General features: G+C 31.5%; 1 protein-coding gene across 1 annotated transcript in view; it reads right to left on the reverse strand.

Annotated features, from left to right (window-relative positions):
• Positions 1–582: 582 nt before the first annotated feature.
• The window catches only part of LOC129223133 (zinc finger CCCH domain-containing protein 11A-like), a 40,841-nt gene continuing 15,707 nt past the window's right edge, over positions 583–25,716 (reverse strand). The window contains exons 11-20 of the mRNA XM_054857699.1: positions 24,546–24,584; positions 24,405–24,461; positions 23,818–23,874; positions 19,581–19,640; positions 16,116–16,178; positions 11,363–11,563; positions 10,389–10,432; positions 4,038–4,125; positions 3,221–3,344; positions 583–949 (exon numbers count right to left, since the gene is read on the reverse strand). Coding sequence (XP_054713674.1) covers positions 583–949; positions 3,221–3,344; positions 4,038–4,125; positions 10,389–10,432; positions 11,363–11,563; positions 16,116–16,178; positions 19,581–19,640; positions 23,818–23,874; positions 24,405–24,461; positions 24,546–24,584 — 1,100 coding nt within the window. The remainder of the gene's footprint in view (positions 950–3,220; positions 3,345–4,037; positions 4,126–10,388; positions 10,433–11,362; positions 11,564–16,115; positions 16,179–19,580; positions 19,641–23,817; positions 23,875–24,404; positions 24,462–24,545; positions 24,585–25,716) is intronic.

Here is a 25,716-nt window from a genome sequence, read left to right on the forward strand (position 1 = left end):
ACTGACTAAACAAATTTAGCAACTTTTAAAATGCATACTTTCAGAAACATAAATTTATAAATAATAATGAGAACAATTGAAACTCTTAATAAGTGTAAGAAACACAACAAAAACAATTAACAATTGAACTACCTTAAACAACTTTTAAAAAAATGAATTATAATATGAATGAAAATATTTTTTATAACATATGCAGAAACATGATGTACTATCAGCAAAATAAAAAAAATGAAAAACGTTGTCGAGCAATTGAAAAAGACGTATGTAACATTGTACCAAGAAAATGCAACATTGAAAAAAATGATGGAGTATATGTGTTATTTCTAATAATATCAGTAACAAACAGTTTGGCAACTTTCAGTCACATTCTATTAATTTTACACTGAATGTAAAAAGGAAAAGTATTTTTTTTTCTTTGTTCACATGAAAACAATGATTTCGATTTAAGTTATAGAATTAAAAATGCTGTGTGATCTCGGTTTTTGGGACACATAAACGTAGGACTTTGAGCTGCATAAATTAAATATGCAGAGCAGTTATAATATGTACACTTGGAACTAACAATCCTTTGAAACTATAGTCTCAGCTTTCCAACAACTGCTCAAATTCTTTAAATATGTCTTCGGCACCTTTATCGGAAGAAACTTCTTCCTCATCTAAATTAACGTCAGTGTCGCTCAAAAAATTATCAAATTCATCTACAGATATTAAACGAGACATCTTCCTGTCGATTTCTTGTTTATCAGATGCTGTTGTTTTTTCTATGTCCCTTGTACTTTCAGACAGTGATATGCTGTTAGATACATTATTGGAAGGCTGAGTATTCAAGTCTAATCTATTTGTGGAATCTTCTTCCACGTCAGAAGGAGTTTGAGTAGCTGAAGGATCAGTACTGACTGGTGATAGAACCTCTTTGGAGATAGCATCTATGTCAGCTTGCATGACTTTTCTGGAAAAAGAACATTTAAAATACAATTACAATGGAAAACATTTAAATAGAACAAAACAAAGTATTGATCTGAAACAAGGAAAACACCATTTAACTGGCACAGTAAAGGAGGGAAAAGGAACACATAGTCCAAGTTTTTGAATAGAAACTGCCGTTTTTTAATACATAAGGAGTTTTATGGCTAAAAGCCGCTTGGGTACCAAATAGAACTGCATTTCAACCAGTAGAACAGAAGATATTACAAAACGATGTTGAAAAACAGAGGAAACTCCCTCTAATATAGTGCTACTTTCAAGGTCAAAGTGGACAAAATCAATGGAAAAAAATAATTTCTCCTATAAGAATTTGTTAAAATTGTCTTTGAAGCATCAAATTCTTTTCTGCTCCAAGAGTTCAAGAAGTAATTTTACTATACACATTGTTCACAAAAAAATGAATCCGCTAAATTTGTTGATACCATATTGATACAAGAGCACAAAGACCACAACTCCACTGCCTTTCACATCGTTTTATTTCCTACAACTACCCACAGACACAAACGAACACAGAACTATATACAAGTTAGATGATATTAAGCAGCTGGCCTGTAGCCATGCCCTCTTTCCCCTTAAAGACCCTCGTTCTCTTCAAGATTCTCGCTAACACACATGTTGAATTCAGTAAAAATTGCTTTAATGCTATATGCTCGTTTTTCTAATTATTCTAGCACTAAAAGATTTAAAACGCAATAAGAAATTGAAAATTAGAAATGTGAATGTTTGGAGTTATAATTGTCATTTCTTTCAATTCATTGCCCATTTCATGCTGCTAATTGAAGGGAAATTTCTCAAGGTACGGATTTTAAGTACTGCAGTAATTAGCATCTCACTGCACTAATTTTATCAACTCAACGTAGAGTATTACAACAAACGATCACCAAGAAATAGGACTGGTTGCCAAAAATTTTTTTAATTAACATGAATCTAAATTTATAGAAATCTGGAAATTATTAAGAATAAAAAATTTGGAGAGATAAATTTTAAAACGGCTGAGAGGAAGATTTGGCTAAAAAAGGGGAGTGAGTCACCAAGATCAGGAAAGGTGGCAACTCCAAATTGTAATGAAAAAAATGGTAGGGAACAGTTTTGAATTTTTTACTGTTGTCTAATTGGAAAACATTTTTGGTAGGCTTTAAAAACAAAAATGTTATTTTTTTCCAGCCTCTGGTCAGCACAAAAGGCAATTTTCTGGTTATGGAGCAGAATGTAGAAATGTTTGGCATCCTATGCTTTATTGAAAATAAAATTAGAACGGAGACTATTGAAAATACGTAAAAATCAGGAGAAATGAATTGCAAAGCGAGAGAGGGGGACATTCTGCTGAAAAGGGAGGCTTCCACCAAAGTCAGGCAAAGTGGACACTGAATTGTAATGAAAATGTAGGTAACAATTTATGAATTTTTGACTAAAACTAAATCAAACCCTGTGGCATGACAGCCCGTGAGGGCCAAGGCTACTGTGCCCAGTTCAGTTTTCCTGACCAGGGGCTCTAGGGTGTAAGGCAAATGTTCCGGTTAGGTGGTTAGCCTAACACGGAACCCCCAGTGTTTGGTTTCCAAGTGCAGTTTGTTCTCATTTTATCAACCAACTGAAGGGATGAACGGCTCAGCCAACCATGCCCGACTTGGGAATAGAACCTGGGGGTGAGAGCGGGAAGCACTACCACTGAGCCACTGGGCTTCTGAATTTTCGACTATGTTGCTTAAATTTAGAAAAAGTAGCTCTTCTGATTGGAAAACCTTAAAAAATGAAACTTCAGATCTTTTATTTCTGGTGTCTGACCGGCTCAAAATCAGCAACTTTCAGTTTTTGGAGTAGAATGTAAAAACCTTTGGCATCCTATGCTCAACTTAGTAATGTTTTTGAAGACAAAACTTTTGATTTTGTTATCAGTTCAAGCTGAAGCAAAATTGGTAAATTTAATTATTTTGGGAGCAGAATGTAGCAAGATTTCAAAATGGGAGCAGTCTCGTGCAGTTCCAGGAGACTTTTCACCCCTGAAACTATAGGAAAAACATTAATAAATGTTAAAAAAGAAGCAAAGTAAGTTACAAAAGCTGCAATTTGCACTTTCCAAAACAGCTCCAATATTCAGAACTTAATGAGGTTATATTCATTTTTCTAACTTAGTGAACACAACCTCTTCAGAAAGTATTGAAACAGGGCATAAATACACAACAATACAGGGCCAAATATGCAACAATGTTTGTGACACAAAAATAAAATGACTTACAAATCATCTTCAGTTTCAAATGCATTTGATTCCTCTAAAATTTCTGAAGAAATTTTCACAACAGAAGAATCTGTTTTCAGTACCTTGTTTTTAGCAGCTAAACTGCAATCATTTTTTCGTTTACCTGAAAAATTTTTTTACTTGATGATTTTACCAAGAAATAATCACAAGATAACCACTTCAATACATTAAAACAGCAAGACTTATAGTCAATTTGCGATAACTCGAAGATTTAGTCTCTATCCTGTCGTTAAGTCCATTCTAATTATTCTTAATATCTCGAAGTTAACTTCCTTTAACTCAAAGTTTTGTCAAAGAAATTTATTTCGAAAGAATGAAAAAAGAAGTGACTGAGAGAAAAATTAATCCAGCTTCACTTGCAATTCCTGCACAATAGACCTCTAAAGCAAGAAAAGCACCTGTTGAGCCAATGGTGCGATAAAGAAGTTACCCATGTGGAAAGGAGTTAGCTTGTTTTCTTTTGTTGTACTGTACTGTTAAATTAAACTTTGCATATTGTACTTAAAATTTTTTAAGTTCTGTAATTTTGTCTGTTATATGTACATATTAAAATATTTGGTGGTTTTTTAATATTAAAATGTCGAAAACTGAAGCAAGCGGTAAGTCGAACTTCTGATAAGTCGAAGTTTTTCATTGGTCCCTTTAGATTCGAGTTATCGCGAATTGACTGTTTTTTTTTTAAAGAAACAACAAAATTCTAACAAATTAATAGCCATTTAAAGCAATTGAACATTTTGCTCAAAATTTCACACTAAGTAATTTTGAAATTGCTATCATAGAAAATAAAAATGCATACCATTGAATGCAGATATTATCTTTTTTGAAGTAGGAATATGACTTAGTTTAGTTTGATCATCCTCAATATTTTGAACTTCATGAAGAATCTAAACAAAAAAATGGAAAAAGGGATATCAGCTGTGAAATTTTAGAAGAAAAAAAAAGTAAATGTATATTGCTTAGAAAATATCTACTACTGGAGGATAAAACAGATGTGCACTGAGGAAATGCTTTCTCACAACATAAATACTTCAAAATGCAACATCAATGCAAATAGTAGCAGAGTCTTCAAGAAAAATGCTGATATCAAAAACAGCAGCATAGTTGTGAAAATAGTGAAATATTGTTTTGCATTAGGATATTTAGTATTGCAATTTTGTTGAATCTTGAAGTTTACCAAAGCCTTACATTCTTTGATTGAACGAGTTTCTTCACAAGTTATTTATAAGCAGTTTTTTTTTTTTTTTTGGTATAAAACCAGTTTACCTCCTTTTGAAATCCTTTTTTACAGGGTTCATATTCTATTTGAATGGAAAAATTCCATGACTTTTCCAAGACTTTTTCATGACTTCAATAAAAATTTTCATGACCTTGTTCACGAAGAGAATAGCACTATTTAATCTCAAATTTGCTAATTTTTGGAAATGAGCTTTAGCAAAATGTCTACATGAATGCCACAGCCTCATTGAAGCACTTACTCGTAATGTAAAAATATAAGTGTATACTTAAAAAACTAAAGTATTCTTATTTGTCTTCATCATTTAAATTTAAGGTAAAAATGCAGTGAAACAAAAATTATGATGCTTAAATGTCTAATTTTTTTTTATAAACAGGCAGAATGATTATGAATGGGACAAAGGTTGAATTAGTCATCACTAAGTTTCAATAAATTTGCTTCAAAAGTTGCCTTTCAGTGTCAACAGTGCATTTAATCATCCACCTAACTTGACAGTATTTTGGTTCTTTGAAATAAAGCCACAATGTTTAGTTCTTTATGTTTCTAAACCAGAAATTGTTTTTTGAAAAAAAAAAAACCATACAGCAATGAATCAATCTTCTGATTCAAAAACACTTGTTTTGTTTACTTATTTTCACATTTTCAAATGCATATAAATTAATAGATTCAGAAATTCCAGAACATGTGTGATTTCTGACATTGAACGTAGCAGAGTGTCGCATGGATTAGTTTTGCGGGCCGTATGTTGGGCACTGCTGTTTTAGAGTATTAGAATTCCCCTTTTTCTGTATTCTATCGCCTGGCTAAAGATCTAAAACCTTCAAAAAATTAGGATAAACTGTGATAAATTTAAAAATCAAGTTCTTACCAGTGATGGAATCGAACTCGAATGCAATTAAATTGCTTTTTTTTGAGTGGGCGTGGCAAAACCAAAAATGTGCAAGTTCGCTACTAAAGAATATAAAACATAAGAATTGTTGAAAATAACAGTAATTCAAAATAAGAGATGTCCAAATAGTAAAATCACATCGCAAAAAAGGCAAGCGGCTGCGACAGAAGTGGATACAATGATTTTTCAAAATTCAGATTTGATTTTGGGATCTTTCAATTTGTCACTTTTAATAGCTTTTATGTGCTATACTGTAAAATCACTCAAGATTTCTAATGCTCTTTTAGTTACTGTTACTTTATCTCTGTCTAAGACATTTTTCCATGACCTGAAATAAATTTTCATGACTTTCAATGGAAATTTCAATTTTCCATGACTTTTCCAGGTCTGAAATTAGCTTATTTTTTTCCCATGACTTTCCAGGATTTCCATGACCCGTACAAACCCTGTTTTTAGTTTTTCAAATTCTATGCAACATGCAAACCTCATAAAAATGCCCTTCTGCAGTTAGACCTTGTCATTACTCTTTCTTTTAAAGTAAACTACAGAAAACTCTTTTTTAGCAAAACTATAAGGTAGTTATAAAAGAATGCAGAAGAATGAAATACAAAAATGCTGATACTGCCCAATGTTTTTTCAGGCAGTCTTGGGATAAAGTTTCTTTCATAACTATTTATGCCGAAGAGATATTGATTTATGCCTAAGAGTTTAGATTAAGATTACCCCTCACACCGAGAAAGTAAATTTTTGAATTTCAACAATATTTAATTTGATTGCAAAAACAATATGACTTCTGAGTTAAATCAAATTAAAAGAATTACACCATCAATAGCAAAAATGTTAAAACTAATTTTCGTGTAAACCAGCGGTTCTCAACCTTTTCCCCTATGCAAAACCCTTCCACATCTGAAAAAAGTTGGCGAATCGCATGGGGACTAAGTAATAAGTTAATAGCAAAAAAAAAAAAAAAAACTCACACACACACTAAAAAATTTAAGAGATTTTTTTTCCAGTTTGATGCTGCTCCATAGTTTATTACAAGAACAAAAACTAATTGCAAAATGCAGAATTACAAATATTGCTATGAACTAAAATCATAGCTGAAAATGTATATATGCGAAACCATAAAATTAATGAACCCAGTAAAATTCTTTTTGAAGTTCAGTCAATTTCAAAAAGTTTTTAAAATGGAATATTTGTGGTAGAAAGAAGTTTAAAAGTTAGGCTCAAACATCTGACAGTTTCAATCTTACAATAGGTTCAGCTTTCAATTTCTTTCAGAATTGATCTCCTTTTATGATGAAAATCCTTCTTCACATAGAGACATAGTCCAAAATTTATTAAAATTTAAAGTATATTTTTCTGACACAGGGATACATTAATCTCTTTTGCTAAATCAGAAGTCAATAAAAGTATTATTCTTCGAAAAAAAAAAACCTTTCGAAGAACTGTGTCAGATTAACTAAATGGTCTTTTTTCATTCATTAAAATTACATAGGTCTCTGAATTTATGTCTTCTTGAAGAGGAGTATGAGTTCTGCAGTTTCATTGCCTACATTAAGCGTTTGAATGCTGTAGAATTTTCTTGTCCTTATGCCATAAGTGAGGAATAAAATACGTATATTGAAAAATAATAGAAATGCCTATAATTTATTCTAATTATTACACAAAAATAATTTTTACAAAAAAAAAAATATTTAGCTCACTTAATACTAGAAGAAATTTTTTCACAAATTTCATTAATTCCTTATTTACATATGGTTGCTTTCTGTTGATTTTTTTTTTTTTAAATCAAACCTCACACTGACAAGCTTTTCCCACAAAATTTTTTTGAAGTAATTTATTTCCCCACAAAATTTTTTTGAAGTAATTTATTTTACCTACTTCCTATGAAATTATTAGGTTTCTAGCCCTTTTTTCTAAACAACAAAGCTTGAAGAAAATTATAGTGTATGCAGTGTGTAAATTATAACAGCGTGATTGCATTCAATGCATTTTTGGCACACCACAAATGAAGTGCAATGGCTCGTCGTTGCACTCAAATGGTTAAGAAACTAAACTTCAAAAATCAATTAAAGATGTTTGAGATGCTCCATGTAATCAAATTGAATCGATTTTCCGATCAAAAGCTACTGAGAAAACCAACACCTTTATTTTCTGTCATCTGAGGACAAGGTATTCAAAAGTGGAGCTTTTTTCTTTTCATGGGTACAATACTATCATTCTTAATGGCAGCGGTAAAGCCCGCGTTTTGACTTGTGTAATTCTCTAAGTGTAAACTGTGTCAGCAAGTATGCTAACATTTCGATGCTAAGGGCATCGAATGTGTGAAAGACAAATGAATAACTGTTGAACAAAATTTGCTTGATCGCTTGAACATGAGACTTCATCTCAAACAAGCATGTTAAAATTCTGCCATTACAGTATTATTTTTGCAAACCCCCTTCGTACCTCTCGCGAACCCCCAGGGGTTCGTGAACCACCGTTTGGGAACCTCTGGTATAAACTGTAGACAACAAAAAAACTCCATTTTATGGGCCAATGGTTATGTTTAAGTGGAAAATGCTGTCAAAATGCACACAAATTTTCAAATGGAGTTTTGAGGTGCACCCATGACAAAAACTGGATGGTTGAGGCTGGCACCAGGCTAGGAGTGATCACTGATTACGTTAATCAGAGCATTCATATTCTTAATTGGTCGATGTGATACTCCCATAATTGTAATTGAAATCATAATCAGGTTTTTCAGAAGTAACTATAATCATAATCTAAGTAAAATAAATTGTAAGTTAGCCTTGTAATCCTGTAATCTTGACTTTCTGAAAGTGAAAAATTTAAGCTGCCTTTTCACTATCGTATAAAAAGATAACATAGTTCAATAGTAACATAGAAAAGTACTTCAAGCTATTCAGTGATCATCGCTGTTTGCAAATGAGAGTCATAAATGGAGACCTATCTTAAGTATTTAGTATAATTAGTACCCAGTGGGCGCCTCTGACAGGGACGTCTGTCAATGTTAGGCAAACAAGTGAAGCACATTGCCGCCTCAAAATCGTGTTTTATCAGAAAAAGTACAATGATATCAAAAGTACAACTAAGTTTCGTGCAACAAAAAGCTTTTGGTTTTTTTATACTTTCATGAGAAAGTTAAGTGGTGAATGGCTGAAAAGATTTTGTCATAAGAAAACCAAATTTGCATTTGTGTTTCAATGATCCTTTTCATCTGAAACATTTATGTATAAAATACTCATTTATGCCCAAAAATGCTTTATGACAAAAAGTGGAAATTATAGCAAAAAGTGTTATGCCCAATCAAATTTTTTAGAAACCTTTTAGCACTTGTAAAAGTTCAATTTCATTAGTAAGTGATTGATTCAAGAATGAAATTAAAGCATATGCAAATAGCTTATTAAATGATCATAAAATTGATCCTGTAGAGTTGTAGGGATCTATCACTCATACGTACCCTTTTGCTAAAAAGAATACTACCAAATTATTTTTCATTTTCTGCATCATCTGCTCCAGTTCAATGGATGTTTAGCATTGCTGGAAATTTTTTCACTTCTCAAAGAATGAGAAGGAAAACAGACAAGTATTAATTTCACTCAAATGCATTTATTTTTTTTTCTTCAAATTTTCAATTGTTTAGTTCCGTATTTTTTATTTACACTTTCTGCATATTTTATTATATTGTAGTTTTTCTGCATAAAGAACCATACAAGGTTCCTTTTTTTTAATAACTGTGTATGTGTATCTGTATACAATGTAGTCATTGCAGTGTTGTGCAATGTATGCAGGTTAAATTATCTAGATGTTTTTTATCATTCATATGTTGCTCCTTCCCTGCAGCAGCGCAATAATTCAAAATAAATAAATAATCTTTAAGTTAATACTACATGGTAGTTACAATCCTATCTCTTTAATATTATACATCAAAAATCATAATTTTCAACAATTACATGGTTGATACAAATGAGTGACATATAAACATTAAATTATGAGTCTGTAATTGTAATCAAAATCATAACCGGCATATTATAATCGTAATTGATTACATTTTCTCCATAATCAAATTGCTGCTATAATCAGAATGTTTTGTCAGAGGATTATAATTATAATCGTATTTACGTGCGTAATTTCCCTTTTTTTGTGTTCGTAATCCCTAATCATAATCGATTACATTCCCTCGTAATTGACTCCAACCCTGGCTGGCACTTTTGACTGGCTTGAAAAAAAAAAACTGCAACAAATGAGTAATTGTTTCAAAATCATCCAAGCAGGTTTGGGATTCAAGTGCATCTTAAAGACTGGGACAAGGACAAGTTCAATAAAATAGAGACAAAAGTGGCAGGCATCCATCTTTCAACCCTTGCATGCTAATATAAACCCATCAAAGATAAGTTTCAATTCAAATGGATCGAGTGAATGTCCAAAGACAAACCTTTAGTGAAAAATGGAAAGTTGATTTGGCTACAGTTGCAATGCAGATAAAGAAGTATGGGAAAATTTCTGTTCAGATTACTGTTTGAGGTTTCAAAAAAGACTGTATAAGCAATAATTTAAATGGCAGCAAAGTCTTTTTGAAGAAGGTAAAAATGGAAGGTATTGCAAGATAGGATGATATTCATCCAAATATGTAAAAGCAAGTTTCACGATTTTTTCCAAAACTCTGGACACTTACTTGCTGGCAAAACCATTCATTAACACACAGGTATAAAGCTTGCCATGCATTGCTTATTTATTTATTTATTTATTTATTTTTTGCAGTAGTTAAATGGAGGTTGTGCATGGTAATATTCTGCCCAAAGAATTAGAACTTACTTGTAACACAACAATTAAGCATAAGTGCATTTTTTTTCTGCATAGTTATGTTGCTAGTTTATATGGATTAACAATTTTTTATGTGAATGGGAAAATATTGTGGAAAAAACACACACACACAAAAATAAAGTGTTATTTTATACTACTAAACAGGCAAAACAGTACTAAATTTGAGAGATGAGTGTAAAGCTATAAAAACTTACTGTTTGAGGCCTTGTATCTTTTGCTTTCTCATTTAATTCATCCACTAAATAATGAAAATAATGTATTAAAAAAGCTCTAAAAATTAATGACTAAATTTTAAGTAGTAATTATAAATTTTAAGTAGATGTCAAGAGCTGTCATTAGAAAATTATCAAATCACTAACTATAGTAATTACAGTCTGTATTTATCTTTCAAATAGAGTTAGTTCACTTGCATTATAACAAAATTCAAAAGACTTGCTATTTTTTTACATTTAACTTTTTTTGTAACAGAATCTTAAGAAATTTATTTAAAAAATTCAAAGATAGTACTTTTTTCGGTAAGGAATAATAAAGTTAAACTAATCAGTATTCACTGCAATGCCAATTTTAGTAAATATTAAACACAAAATTTAATAATTTTCAAGCAAAGTATTGTCATTAAGCAGTAAGTTACCGCTCTTAAGTTAAGGCAGAAGTACATGCAGTATATTGACAGCCCAGTTATAACATCCAGAGGCTGTAGTTTTGTAATTGTTATGAACTTGTCACTTTGAAATAGCCAATAACCGAGCTGGAGGCAGATATCCTCTCATTGAAGCTGAGATCAAATCACTACTATCTTCATTTTGGGAAAAATTATGATTGCAAAAATAAGAGCTTTTACAGAATATGTATTTTTAAGCTGAAATAAAAAAGTTTTAAAAAGGAATAAGATGAAGTTTTGAAAAAGTAAATAGCAAACTATAAGATGTAATTGAATGCATTAACAGGGAATACACATAAACAGCAAGTGTTTCATTAAAATCCATTATTCCCTCGAAAGTTATTGAGGGGAAGGAAGGAGGGGTACCAAAAAGCAAAGGACACACAATTTCCAATCGAATTTTCACCACATTTTTAAAAGTTTAACTATTTTTAAACTAATTTCAGAGATTTTTTTCTTTTTTTTTCAGGTAAAATGATTACCAAAATAATATGTTTATAAACTTACATGCAACATCACTTTCAGCAGTTAGTTTTGAGTATGATTCAGTAGATAATCTTTTGATTTTCAGTCTTCCAGAAACTTTTTGAGTGTCACTCAGACTCGATGATTTGTGTTCATCAGATGAAGAATTGACTGCCTCTTGATGCGCAAGTTTTACTCTTTTGTGAATAAAAGGGTCTTTCATAAAACTTTTCACCTTGTTCACTAAAAATATTCAGAAATGATGAAGTATTTAAACTAACAGAAATTGTAATCAATACATACTTTTATTAAAGGAGGTTCAAATGAAGTCTTGACTTATAGCAACAAAATAAATTACATGAATAGACCAAGAGCTGACTCCCCAAAATGCGATTTATCTCTTTTATGGCGGGTGGCCGGTTAAAATAATAAAAAATGTCTTTAAAAAAAACTTTGGCTCTAACCCTCCCCCCCTCCCCCGACCCTACTAATTTTGGGGGTCACGCTGCGTGGGTGGATGAAAGGTCAAAATAAAAGAAAAATATTAACCTGAAAAGTTAAATGGCTGAAAATTATATAATAACATTAAATTAATAAGAAAAACCACATAGCAAATTCCCCCCCCCCCCCACCACCACCAGCTATGTTGGGGCGAACGTGGTGCCTGCCAAAGGTGAAATATCGAGTGTTAAACTAAAAAAAAATTATCCCTTTCTTTGGGGGAATTTTACAGGGTATTTGTTTCATTATTTTGATTGCCAAAAAAAAATCCCCCCTGCCCAGTAATCATGGGTCTATTTGTCAAAAAAAAAGTATTGTTCCTCTTGATTTGGTCTGAGTCCAGTATTATTCGAAATTTGGCATAGCTGCTTAAATTGTAAAAAAAATGTGAATATTTATTCGTTAAAAAAAACACAAAACACGTACCAATTCCCCCCTCCCAGCTATGTTGGGGCGAATGTGGTGCCCCCCAGAAGTGAAATATCGATTGTAAAAATATTTAAAAAATGATCACTTTTGTGGGGGAGAATTTTACAGGGTATTTGTTTCATTACTTTGATTGCCAAAAAAAATCCTCCCCCATCCTCAGTAATTATGGGTCAATTTGTCAAAAAAAAGTTTTTGTTCCTCTTTATTTGGTTTGAGTCGCATACTATTCGAATTTTCGCATGACTGCTTAAATTGTAAAAAAAAATTTGAAAATATTTATTTGTTAAAAATAAACACGTTGCAAATCCCCCCCCCCCCCGAGCTATGTTGGGGTGATCGTGGTGCCCCCCCACGGGTGAGATATTGATTGTTAAAATAAAATTTAAAAAATCACTTTTGTGGGGGGGAATTTTACAGAGTATACATTTAATTACTTTAATTGCAAAAAAAAAAAAAACCCCAGTAATTACGGGTTTAGTAAAGCTCAAAACTCGCGGTCGCCAAATGCGACCAATTTTCAAATTTTGGCGACCATTATTTTCACTTCAGTCGCCAATATGGCTACCATTCGCCAGTGCAACCTTCCCTGACCGATAGTCTTGACATATGACCTTTCCCCAAATTCTTTTGTCCACTAAAAGTTTGGCTATCGGATCGCCGGGGATGAAGGAGGGAAGGGGGGGGGGGGGGGGGTGAGCATTGTCCAATTGTGGCTAATTGTGCTATGTGTTCTTGTTCTGAATAGAAAACAAAAATCCCAATCACGACGGCAAATTCGTTACAAAACTTCTATTTCGAAAACTCGGCTTTCTTTAAACGCGATCGTAAAAATAGACAAATTTCATACACCAATTTAGTAAATTATGCTTTTTTGATCTTAAATTCATTTTTCAACTTTATTTCTCCTTAACAAATGGCTATTTCTTCGTTTTGCGGTATTTTTAAACTACGCGTTTTCAAAATGGCGTCGTGTTGTTATTGTTCATTTTTACCAGTTAAGACGAAAATGTCCTTTCCAAAATAAAAAGAATTGAAAAGAATTAATCTTGTACATTTGGTTTACATATGAATAAACAAAAATGGCGCCTTTGAGTCAAAATGCACCGAGACAAGGTAAAAACGATATCGCTAAAAAAATTTTTTTTTGCAAGATTTTTGATTTTTTGTTTTGATCATATTGTTTGTTTTTCCTTTTTTTTTCTTTTTAAAATATAAAACCTACTGGAGGAGAGGACTTATCCGTTTATTTACTTTATTTCTCCTTAAAAAAGTTGTTATATTTAAGTTTCGCGGAAATTTTCAAAATGGCGTCCTGCGCTGCCGCGTTTTCAAAATGGCGCCACGTTGTAGATTGTCCATTTTCACCAGTTAGAAGAGGAAAATGTGTGTTCCAAAATAAATAAAGAGAAGTACAATCGTATTTATAAAACACATAAATAATAAAAAAAAATGGCACCCTAGAAGAAGGTGGAAAGAATACGGCTGAAACTCTTTTTTTCTTCTGCTGGATCTTTTATTTCATTTTTTGTTTTTTTTTTCGTTATGTTTTATATTGTTTACCTTTCTTTTATTTATTCATTTTTTGACACTCAGGCTTCGATTTTTATAAAATTCTGCATGCATTTGTAAAAACAAAAAAATATTTTTGTAGAATCGCAAATGGTTTAGGTTTTACATTCTGTTCAAGTTTTTGGTATTTTGTTGTTTTCTTTATAAAGGAACTAATTCGTGTTTTGGTTGAAAGCTATGATGTTTCTAGAAGTTTTGAAAGCTGAAAAAATTAATAATAATAATAATCTTTTTTATTTATTTATTTTTTTATCGTGATGTGTTTTGCTTAAAGATAAATTAATGCAGATTATAGTTTGCAAAAGATGTGTTAAATAATATCTGGGCAGAGGTGCCCGTTCCCCCAAGTTCAATCCCCCCCCTCCAAAAATTTTCCTCAACCATCTTTTCCTTTTTTATTTTTAGCTCGCTTTTTATTTATTTATTTTTTTAAATATTTTTTATTTACTTATTTATTTTTAATTATTATTTTGTAAGAAACATTCTTTGCTACGCCAATGACGTATACACACATACTAAATAAATAAACGGAATAAAATAAATTAAAAAATTTAAATTAAAATAAAGTTCGGCTATCATTTTTTGAGATTTGGCTACCATTTTGTGAGGATCTGGTAGCCATTGGCTACCAATTCAAAATTTGAGTTTTGAGGTATAGGGTCTAGTCAACAAAAAAAAATTAAATTTAGAATAGAAATTTTGAAATATTTTTCAAAATAAAAGGAAGCAATTCAGCGTCCGTACATCTGTTTCTACCATTCTGTGCTCAGCATGAAAAAAACGAGATGGAAATGTAGACACCTGTGATGATTTCTTCTTGCTGTTTAGAGGAAAGTTTCGGCAGTGATCTACTATAGCCAACACAGTAAATTCGTTATATAGGTGTTGGTTTTATTTTTTCGGAGGACGCTGTACTGCAGCATCCTTTAACTGAAAACATTAAATAATCCTTTTTTAACAAATTTATTTTGATGTTTTTACATTATGAGTGATTAAAAGGGTATTTTTAAGTGTAGCAAGCCACCAGATGAGAGATTGAATGTTTTGAAAGAAACTTTACTTGAAGAAATAAAGAAAGTTTCAAAGATTCTAAAACATTTTAAATTGAAATACTGTGATTTAGATTTTTTTGAGTTCTTACAGAAGCAGATTGATATCATCGAGATTGCAGGAAATTTTTTATCAAATTAGATAGACACTATCACAACCAATACGCTGAAGGTAAATAAATCTATATTTATTGCCAAATTATTTTTTAAATTCATTTAATGCATCGAATTAACGCATTAAATTTTACAAGTAAAAAAAATCGTTATAGCAATCTTACCTGGAAATCACTTTTATTTTGTGAAAGACTCATAATTCCTGGGGGGAGGGGGGGTATATATATTTTTTTTTTTTTTGCAATTAAAACAATTAAATGTATACTCTGTAAAATTCTCCCCCAGAAAGTGATCATTTTTTTTATTTAATCAATCAATAACTCACCCCTGGAGGGCACCACGTTCGTCCAAACACAGGTGGGGGGAGGGGGGAATTTGCTACATTTTTTTTTAACGAATAAATATTCACATTTTTTTGCAACTTAAAGCGGTCATGCAAAAGTTCGAATAATACTGTACTCGGACTAAATAAAGAGGAACAAAACTTTTTTTTTGACAAATTGACCCATAATTACTGGGGGAGAGGGATTTTTTTGGCAATCAAAATAATGAAGCAAATACCCTGTAAAATTCCCCCCCCCCTCCCCCTACGAAATTAATCTTTTTTTTAGTTTAACAATCGATATTTCACCCCTGGGGGCACCACGTTCACCCCAACACAGCTGGGGGGAGGGAATTTGCTATATGTTTTTTCTTATTAATTTAATGTTATTATATATTTTTTTGCCATTTAACTTATCATGTTAATATTTTTCTTTTATCTTGACCTTTTATCCACCCATGCAGTGTGTGACCCAAAATTAGAGGGGAGGGGGGGGATCAGAGCCAAAGTTTTTTAAATACATTTTTTTAATTATTTTAATCACCCAACCGCCATAAAAGAGATAAATTACGTTTTGGGGGTCAGCTCTTGCTCTATAAGAACAGCACCAAAATTCTCTTTATATCATAATGAATTGTAATTTGTAATAAAACAAGTTGTAAAATAATCCCCTATAAATCAGTATATATTAATATCCCCTACATTTTATAATAGATGATATTGATTGCCAAATATTAAGCTGCAAAAAAATTAGAACGTAATTTACATGTTATTGAAAAAAAGAAGCTTTCTATTGAATTTTATTGTTTACCCTGTTTATTTTCTCTTTCTTTTCGAATTTCCTCTAACGTTTTGATCTTGAAGTCTAAAGGACCTAAGAAAAGAAAAGTATTGAGAAAATGATGTAAAAATAAGAGTTGACATAAAGGGTTTAATTAAACAGAAACTAATACTAAATAAAAATTACAAAGGAACAAAATTTAAATTATGATCAAGTAAATGATAGCGTTCAACTCGTATGAAATAATCTGGAAAGGAAGGCAAATATGATTACGATCTTATAGATTTAAAGAAGTCAAAATTTACTCTTTCACATTTGGTTTGAAGGATATTTCATTGAAAACAGTTTTTCTTAAGACAAGATACTAAAAAAAATTAATGTGGATCCCACAAAACGTTCTTGCATGCATATTAAATAATCAATGCTTTGAATAGCTCACAAGAATGTATGCATGAATTATCAGAAGCAAACCTTAAAAAGTAATTGGATGGAATTTCTGTAGCGAGAACGGAGCAGTGAAGGGGAGGGGGGGTTTGACAACCAGAGCGTGATAGCGGGGAGCCTTCCAAAGGACTGATAATTTTTTTTGTCCAGTCCCCTAGCAGAAAGCGGAGAGTAAAAAAGCAGATCGATTTCCATGAACCTCTGTTAAAGTAGTGTCATCACGATCCAAGATGGAGAAAAACCTCGAGATGCGCTACACTTACCAACTTCTGCGTCAAACTCAGAAAACCTGTGATAGAGACTCTTGAAGTGATTACGGAGGGGACCTTGAAGGGCGTGTAGGAGGGTTCCAAGGACTAAACTGATTGACATCCAATATTATTTTTTTTGAATTAAGCTCAACTTCTCCCTTTCATCTCTACATAGTATAAAATGAAGTCTCCAAAAAGCATCTGTGTTTTTAAACTCGCAAAACTCGAGAACTACTCGGCCGATTTTGCTGAAACTCTCACAGTTTGTTCTAGAGACATACCGAGTACTCGGTAATTACTCGGTACTCGGCCAATTTGCCGAGTACTCGGTACTCGGCCAAATTCTGATCAGATACTCGGCCAATACCGAGTAGTTGCAAAAAATTGAATATTGTCCAAGACAGATACCAAAATTTATATTAAAAAAAAAAGCAAGCATTGTATTCTGCAATAATTTACAATTAAAATTTATAAGTCAAATTTAAATTTTGAGAATAATGAAGTTTGTAATGCTTCAATGGTATAAATCTTTCTTTTAATGTCCCCAAAGTTTATTAAACTTATTTATTAAAAATTATGCAAAAAAGGAAAGTATAGAAAATATGGAATTTTTATATTAAAAATGGATATTTGATACAAACAAAAATTAGTTATAAAAAATATAGAAATACCTTTGCTTAAAAAATTAAAGGAAATAAAACAATGTTAAAAGCACAGTGTAGGAACACTGCAGATACGTGTTTTGGAAGTTACAAGGAATTCCTTTTTCTATGCACAAAATGGGAGCTCGTGGATTTAAAGGCATCCGACAAAAGTTGGATTTTTTGGTTGAATGTCTTTACCTTCTCTAGCTCATATGTTATGCACTGAAAAAGACGTTCCTTGTAGGGGGGGGGGGGGCGGAAACATGTGTCTGCAGTGTTCTTGCACAGTTGTTTTATCTGCTTTAAAAAAATATTTATGTTTGGCGGACTAGAACTATAATTGATTGGTATACAGTGAAACCCCTCCTAACGGACACCCCTCTTATGCGGACAATTTTTAATTCCCCAGTTCCAATGCAAATAACATTATTAAACCCCTGTCCTGCAGACACCTCTCTATTGCGGACAAAAAAAATTGTCCTGTTAGTGTCCGCATTAGAGGGATTTTACTGTAATTTGTTTTAATGCCAACTTGATAAATCATACCTTTTATTTATTAATTTTTAATTTTAAAAATCATTTTTTGGTAAAATTTTTGACAAACAAAATTGTTCATATAATGCGTAATTAAATTTCACCAGGAATTTAGTTTTAAAAACTATTATATGGACAAGGAGGTCTATACTACTATTCCAATAAGTTCAAAATTCATCACATGTGTGTCGGTGGTTCTTGTTAAAACATAATTGGTACTCGGTAACTCGGCCGAGTCGTGAAAGGCTGAGAACTCGGTACTCGGCCAAAGTGCTACTCGGTACATCTCTAGTTTGTTCCTTTAAGTCCTGAAAAGGTTTGCAGACCAATTCGAAAAAAATTCAATGAATAGTTCTTTTTTTGTTCCAGTTTAGGTCCAATTTTCACACAAATTCCCGAATGAAATTACTTGCACCTATTAATATTACCTATCATTGGAAAGATTAGAATTTTCCATGTTCTATGCAATTTGTTTCAATGCTCGAACTTAATTACTGAGGGAGTTATTTGTGTTTTCAGCTCTAATTTTTTTAGGCTTAGCTGAAATTTAGGCACTACTTTCTTCATTAAATACTAGTGGTACCGCACGGCTTTGCCCGTAGTAGAAAATTAAAAGGTCATTTGGTTCACCTGTATATTTACAAATAATGGATGATGAATTTATCGCCAATTGGCTATGTTCATTCTCTCTCCCATTCCACGTCATGATAATTTCGTAATTTACTCGTCCATCTTATGATAATCTTGCTCCGGGAAATGTTCTTAAAATTGAAATAGAAAAAGAAAAAAATCGAATTTCCGAAAACTCGCTTCGAGGTGCACACCCCCATGCTACAAACTAACTTTGTGCCAAATTTCATGAAAATCAGTCGAACGGTCTAGGCGCTATGCGCGTCACAAACATCCAGACAGAGAGACTTTGAGCTTTATTATTAGTAAAGATATCAATAAAAAGGGATGAAATTGTCCCACAGTTTTCTTTTTGACACCATTGAAAAAAGCGACATTTTTTACTCCAGGTCTATCTCGACCTATGGCCGAAAAATTAAGCTTCTTTCTCTAAAGGAAAAAAGTTACGAGCCTTTTTAAATCAAGTTCGAAAACTCATCTCCATTCAAGTTGTTAACCATTTTATTTTCGTGTTTCCACGGTTACGCTCTCTCCATTTCATCTCATTTTCATTTCTTAAACATATTTTATTTTGTGTTTCCATGATTATGCTTTGTAAATCCATCTTTCTCAATTTACTTTCTTAAAAGTATTTTAATATCTGTCGTCATTGTTTGGAAGGAAAATTTTGCATGGTGTTTTTTTTCTTTTATTAAAGCCTAATTGTTGTATATATGTACGTCACTTGACATAATTTTTATTTTCAAGGTAGATCGAGCAAAGCCGGGCAACGCAGCTAGTAGAATACATAAGAGTGAAATTAATTTTTTTTAATGAACAGTAAACAAATACTTCATTTTTCTTTCTTTTTTTTAATACTTATTTTCATAGTTTAATTAGAATATCTTTAAAACAAATCCTTCTTGCTTATTAATTAAAAGTTTGTTTAATTAATTTTACCAAAATAATCATTAGGAAAGAACATGTTAAGGATTAAATAGAGAAAAATTTACCTTCAACTTTCTTTTCTTGTTTCTTGAAAGAAATAACTCGTTTTGCTGGGGGCGACGACTCTACATAAAAGATATTTTTTTTAATTTAATTTCCTAGTAGTCATGTTTAAAATAACAATAAAATGTTTGGCAATTAAAATATTTTTTAAATGTATTACAGTATGGGACCCTAAAGCCAGATTGCTCAAGACCACAACCCTTCTGGATTTCGGAATTTTCCAGATTTTGGATTCTGACTCAAAAAATAGCGAAAAATTCTCCTGTTGTGAGGTATTTGTCACAACTTTCTTGATTTTGCTAATGTTGTGCAAAATTTATTTTATTTTTTGATCAATCTGAATGAGAGTATAATTTATTATGCTAAAACAAAAGTCTGAGACAATTTGCAGCGGCCTCTAGTCCACTGATGTTGTTTATTATTATGCAATACGTCAATTTATAAAATAAATAAATCATATTTTTACTAAAGTTAATTTTGTGCTTCTGTTCCATAGGTTTTGTACTGCACACTTATGAGGGGGAAAAGTATTGTTAACCAAAAGCGGATGTTGATTGCTATACAATTGCAGTAAATCTCATATTTACACATATATGTGGCAAGGAAAAAACGTTTTAAAAAGGCTGAACTGAAAGTACTGTGTTTTCAACAAGCAATTACCAAACGTTAGCAATTTTAAAATTGAAAAAAGACGGACATTTTTTATTTAAAAAAAATTTAAGGAAAAAAGTTTAATTTTTCGGTTAATCCGGATTTTGGGATTCCGAATTTGGAGTCTTATACTGTACATGAAATGAACATTGTTTGTTTTCAGTTTGAATTTAAATACAAAAAGTATCTTTTAAAGTGAAACACAACAGCATCTGCCATTTTCAGGGTTCATACTCAATTTGGATAAAAAAATTTCCATAACTTTTCCAAGATTTTTTCAGGATTTCATAAAGTTTTTCGTGACCTTGTCACACGAAGAGAATAGTACTATTTAATGTAAAACTTAACAATTTCCGGAAATGGGCATTAGAAAAATTGTTACGTGAGTGCCACTACCTCATTGGAGCACTTACTTGTGATTGAAAACATATCAGTACACACTGCAGAAACTAATTATTCTTATTTGTCTTTATTATACAAATTCAAGCAAAATAAAAAATAGTGAATGCAACACACTGATGTTTAAATGTCTAACAAATATTTAACAAAATAGGGCTATATAGTAATGCATGGGACAAAAATTGAATGAGTCATTATAAGTTTCCAAAAATAAATTTAATTCATAAAAACATTATCTTTGGTGTCAATAGTGCATCTAATCATGCATGTGACTTGACAGTATATGCATTCATTAAAATAAAGCCACGTTTTTCAGTACATTCCTTTTCCTAAACCAGATATTTCAGCTGGCAACGAGGATCAGTTTTGCGAGCTGTATGTAGGGCACTACTGTTTTAGAGTATTAGAAATCCACCATTTCTATGTTCTATTGCCAGTCTAAAGTCTTCATTTTCTAAAGCCTTCAACATATTAAGATAAACTCTGATAAATTTAATAATGAATTTTTTACAAGTAGTTGAAAAACTTGGATGCAATTGAATTAGTCTTTTTGAGGGGGCGCGGCAAAATCAAGAATGTGCAAGTCCACTAATACAGAATACAAAATATAAGAAGTGCTGAAAATAATGATGGATTCAAAATTAGTGACGCCCCAGTAGTAAAATCACATTACAAAAAAAGGCAAGCGGCTGTTACAGAAACAAATGAAATTGGATTTCAAAACTCGGATTTGTTTTTGAGATCGTTCAATTTATATGCAATATTACTAAATCACACAATATTTCTAGCGCTCTTTTAGCTATTGTTACTTTTTTACTGTCCAAGACATTTTTCCATGACTTAAAATAAATTTCCATGACTGATATTGAAAATATTAATTTTCCATAACTTTTCCAGGTCTGAAATTTGTTTATTTTTTTTCCAAGACTTTCCAGGATTTCCATGACCCGTACGAACCCTGCATTTTGCTACATTATATTGTGTTAAAATCAACATCAAATAATTATTTCCTAATACTCATTCATGATTCTGGATGTGGTGCTTTATCTGTGATTTTTTTAAAAATATTTATTACTGAAAATCAATATTTCACAAAATTCATATTCAATTTTAAAAATAAAAATTTTGAACGAGAAAAATGAGGTTTTGAAGAACTAATTTTACCGCGTTAAAATTGTTTTTCCCAGTCACTTAATCTATTACATCTACCTAAATATTTTTAACATTTTAAATAAGAGTTTGACAAACTCACTTTCACTACTGGGAGTGAAGTGGCGGAAAAAACAACAGATGCACCAAAATACATGCACATGTTGCTGTGAAAGACCGAAGTTGGAGAGCGTCTAACTTCATTGGATATATTTGGTCTCTTTGCCGATGTCTTTGGCATGTGAATGTTGACATTTACCAGATTTTAGACTTTCACAGTAACTGTCTTGTATTATTTCATTAATTGAAAAAGGAAGAAAATTGATTGATTGTTTAGAATGACTGTCACAGTAGAAGATTATTTGGTCTTAAACTAAAAATGGAGGAGTTTGAAAGGCCCTTCCAAAAGTTCTTCTAAATGAAAGAGTATCGAAGCAGTTTTGGAGGAGTGTATCAACTCAGATTTCAACTTCTGAATAAGAACAATCTTTATCTGTCATATTTCCAATCTGTTAAGTCCCTTTTATAATACCACTACTAACTAATATAATAAAAACACAATGTTATGCTATGAAATTTTCTTCTTTTCCTTGCGATATTTAAATTATTACAATTTACAACATCGGTATAGCAATTAATGTTGCTTTTCAAGGGTCAAAAATAATTAAAGCTTCAGGCATTTACATGAACTATGCACAAATTCAGTTTTGATTCAAACATATCTTATGCTCACAAAAAATACATAGTTAGTTATAGTTTTCTGCTTCCCATAAAGTTCAAAACCATTTTACTATTAATATTTGTTATGTCAATCAGGAAAGAAATCAAGTCAGATTGAAAATATAATCTGAAAAGTGATGCTAAATAGTTCGTCAGCCATTAAATATTGATAGATATATAATGTGAATATAATAAGCCATCTAAATTCAAAGCACAATATGTTTTAAGTTCCATAAATTTTAAAGCATCATGCACATGAAACTTTACTTACAGTTTTACAAATGTGTTTACCATGTATCAGTATGAACAATACTAGTGACAAGAAATATTCAGAAAACTTTTTTCCAATACTTCGTATCACTAGTAAGAGTTCATCATTCTTTCATAACATGATTAAGACAGCTCCAGAACCAACTTTGTAAACATATCACTATTTCCTGATTCAAATGCCAGATAAGCAATGTTTTTATGGAGTTTTCTGAAAACATTTTCATGAGCACAGCTTATGGTTTTGCAAGTGGTATGAATCATGGCATTAACTACTTGAAAGTGTATTGTCAAATACATTGTGGATAGTGCGAACCACAAGAAAAAATTGACATTTAAATTGAGCGAACACCCCTTACATTAGATCCATACCTCTGTGTATGAACCTATCTTTTACGGGTGTTTGATCAGATCTGCATCAGTTCGGCTAACAAGGTGGGAGAGTGAGTAGGCAATGGGCGCCCATTGGACCAGATTTTATATCTGAACCCATAGCATCTGCAGTAGTAAGTGATAAGAATTGTTATTTGGGCAAGAGACTCCCTAGCTTTGGTTAGTAACTGAGAAGCCTGCAAGTAGTGCAGGGCAGGGAATCTCATTGAGTACCTCTGTGTATGGCATTCCAACAAAGAAACAACAAGTCATAACAATTACGTGCTCAATTAGATGAAAGAATGAACCTAACTAATCAGCACAATGTTTAATGCATTTTTTACTATATAATCATACCAGCTTCATTCTAACCAAGAAATATAAACCAATTATTAAGCATTAATTATAAACAATTCCTACAAATTTAATGAACTTGTTTATGTCAATGATCATATTAAAATTATAATAACCTAGCATAATTTCATTAGAAAACGCTTCATATCAAACATAGTTCTACTTAAACACATAAGAACTTGAAAGCAAATCTTTCCTATGTATTTTTTGAGAAATGATATGCTAATATATTTGACAGAACTGTTATTCCAGAGCACTTCAAAATTTCCCCATCTGTGTTTTAAGCAGATTTATCATGTCTTATAGAAATAAGAAAGTAATAAGCACCTTTTTCAGAATATGATGGGAACTCACGCTTCTTCATAAGACGTCCTCTTAAATCACCTAAAATAAATCAAAATTACATTAGATTGTTAAACTGATGAAAATTCTACTTTCTACCTGAAAACACAAAATATTTCTTTAGAGAAAATTTACATCATCATTAAAACATCAAGGTAAAGTGCAATATTACCACCAGTCGCCACTATCCACAGGACAACTGAACAATTTTTAAAAAACTATAGGTCTATCACCACCCAATTGCCATCTTAAAATACAAAGACCAAGCATATTAAGTAAGTAATTTTAAAAAATAATAATAATCAAAATCAAGATTTACCCTCTAATGTGTTTGAGATTATTAATTTCAACAAATTTTCAAATATAATAGTTCAGCAATTAAGAGTAAAAAAAGTGACCACTATTCCAAAAAAAAAAAAGGCTACTAATCAAACTGTTACTATCAGCCACTCACATACAAATTTTCATTTTCAATTCAAGGTATTATTAAAACTAAATAAATATTAAAATTAGTATAAACAGAAGATTAAAAAAAAAATAACAAAAACAAGGATAATTGAATCAAAACATACTTTCTTGCTCAAATGAATTAGGAGTTGGTTCATTTTTTGGAGCCAGTTTGCATTTGTCTATAAGAATCAAATGATTGTTAAAAACATTATAATAAGTTAAAGTACGATAGTAATCTAGAAAAAAATGTGAAAAATATTTACCAACTGGCTCACTTGCAGAAACAGAAATGTAATCAGATTCTGTGGAAAAGAAATTAAATTAAAGTTCATCCATGCACTTATTGCCGAATGAAAAAATAATATGTAATATTTCAAAAATATTTCTCTACATAACCATTTTTTAAATGTGTAAAGATAGAAACACAATTAAGGAAATAAATTTGTAGATAGAAAAAGGCTGTAGATTTTGCCAAAACTTGTTTTCAGAAAATTAAAAAAAAGAAAAAAAAACTTATTTGCTGTTGCAGCTCCTCATCAAACTATTATCGCTTTGAGTTATACACGTGTGAATTCAGAGGGGAAAAAAATTGAATGTGCATCTAAATAACTGCACATGCTTTTAACCTTTTTCTGAAGTGAAAAGAAAAGGAATTGCATTGTTGATACTATTGCCAGACTCTTCATTGGAATAATTTTGATAATGAACGATCTCCAAAAGTGTTTATCAGAATGGATGCTGTACACATGCTCATCTGCTCAGACAGCAATATATCCATTTATTAATGATAGTGGAGGAATGTTTGGAAATGTTGAGACTTTCTCAAACATTTCATCAACTGTCAGCTCAGTCTCCATATTGGCAGACTACTGTGGAAGAAATACACTGAAGAAAAGGTCGGGTCATGTGAAATAAGAGGAACTAGTTCACAGAAGTTCAACCCTTCCGTAAATTAATTCTGCACTGACTTATAGCAAAAGCAAACATGCCACTGAAGATCAAAACAGATTTTTTTCCCCTCAAGTTAACATTATTTTTGATTTGTGTGTCAAAAGGGGAGGGGAGTGTTAAATTGCATAGCATACTGTCTTGATTACAAAATCATTTTGTGTTGAGTAATTTTCCATGTTAAGCGTTTTTATACAAAATACATTTCACTGTATATAGAATCTAAAGCCAGTTCTGTTTTTCTAAATTAGTGCAATGAGTCCTGTGCAAAAGTTCAAAACCAGTGGTCATTTTCTTGTATTTTAACAGATATCACCATTTTCCCCTGTGGCTGTGTCATCTCATGCGTTGATAGCATCAGACACTTTCTACTACTATAAATAAAACTGCCCATCTCGTTTATCAGTAGTTCGTTATCAGATTTTTCATATACAGTGTTGTTGTATAATTGTTGTAATGGATAAAAAAAATTTCCTTAACTGTAGA

This window comes from Uloborus diversus, chromosome 5, assembly GCF_026930045.1.
Source record: "Uloborus diversus isolate 005 chromosome 5, Udiv.v.3.1, whole genome shotgun sequence".
NCBI lineage: Eukaryota > Metazoa > Arthropoda > Arachnida > Araneae > Uloboridae > Uloborus > Uloborus diversus.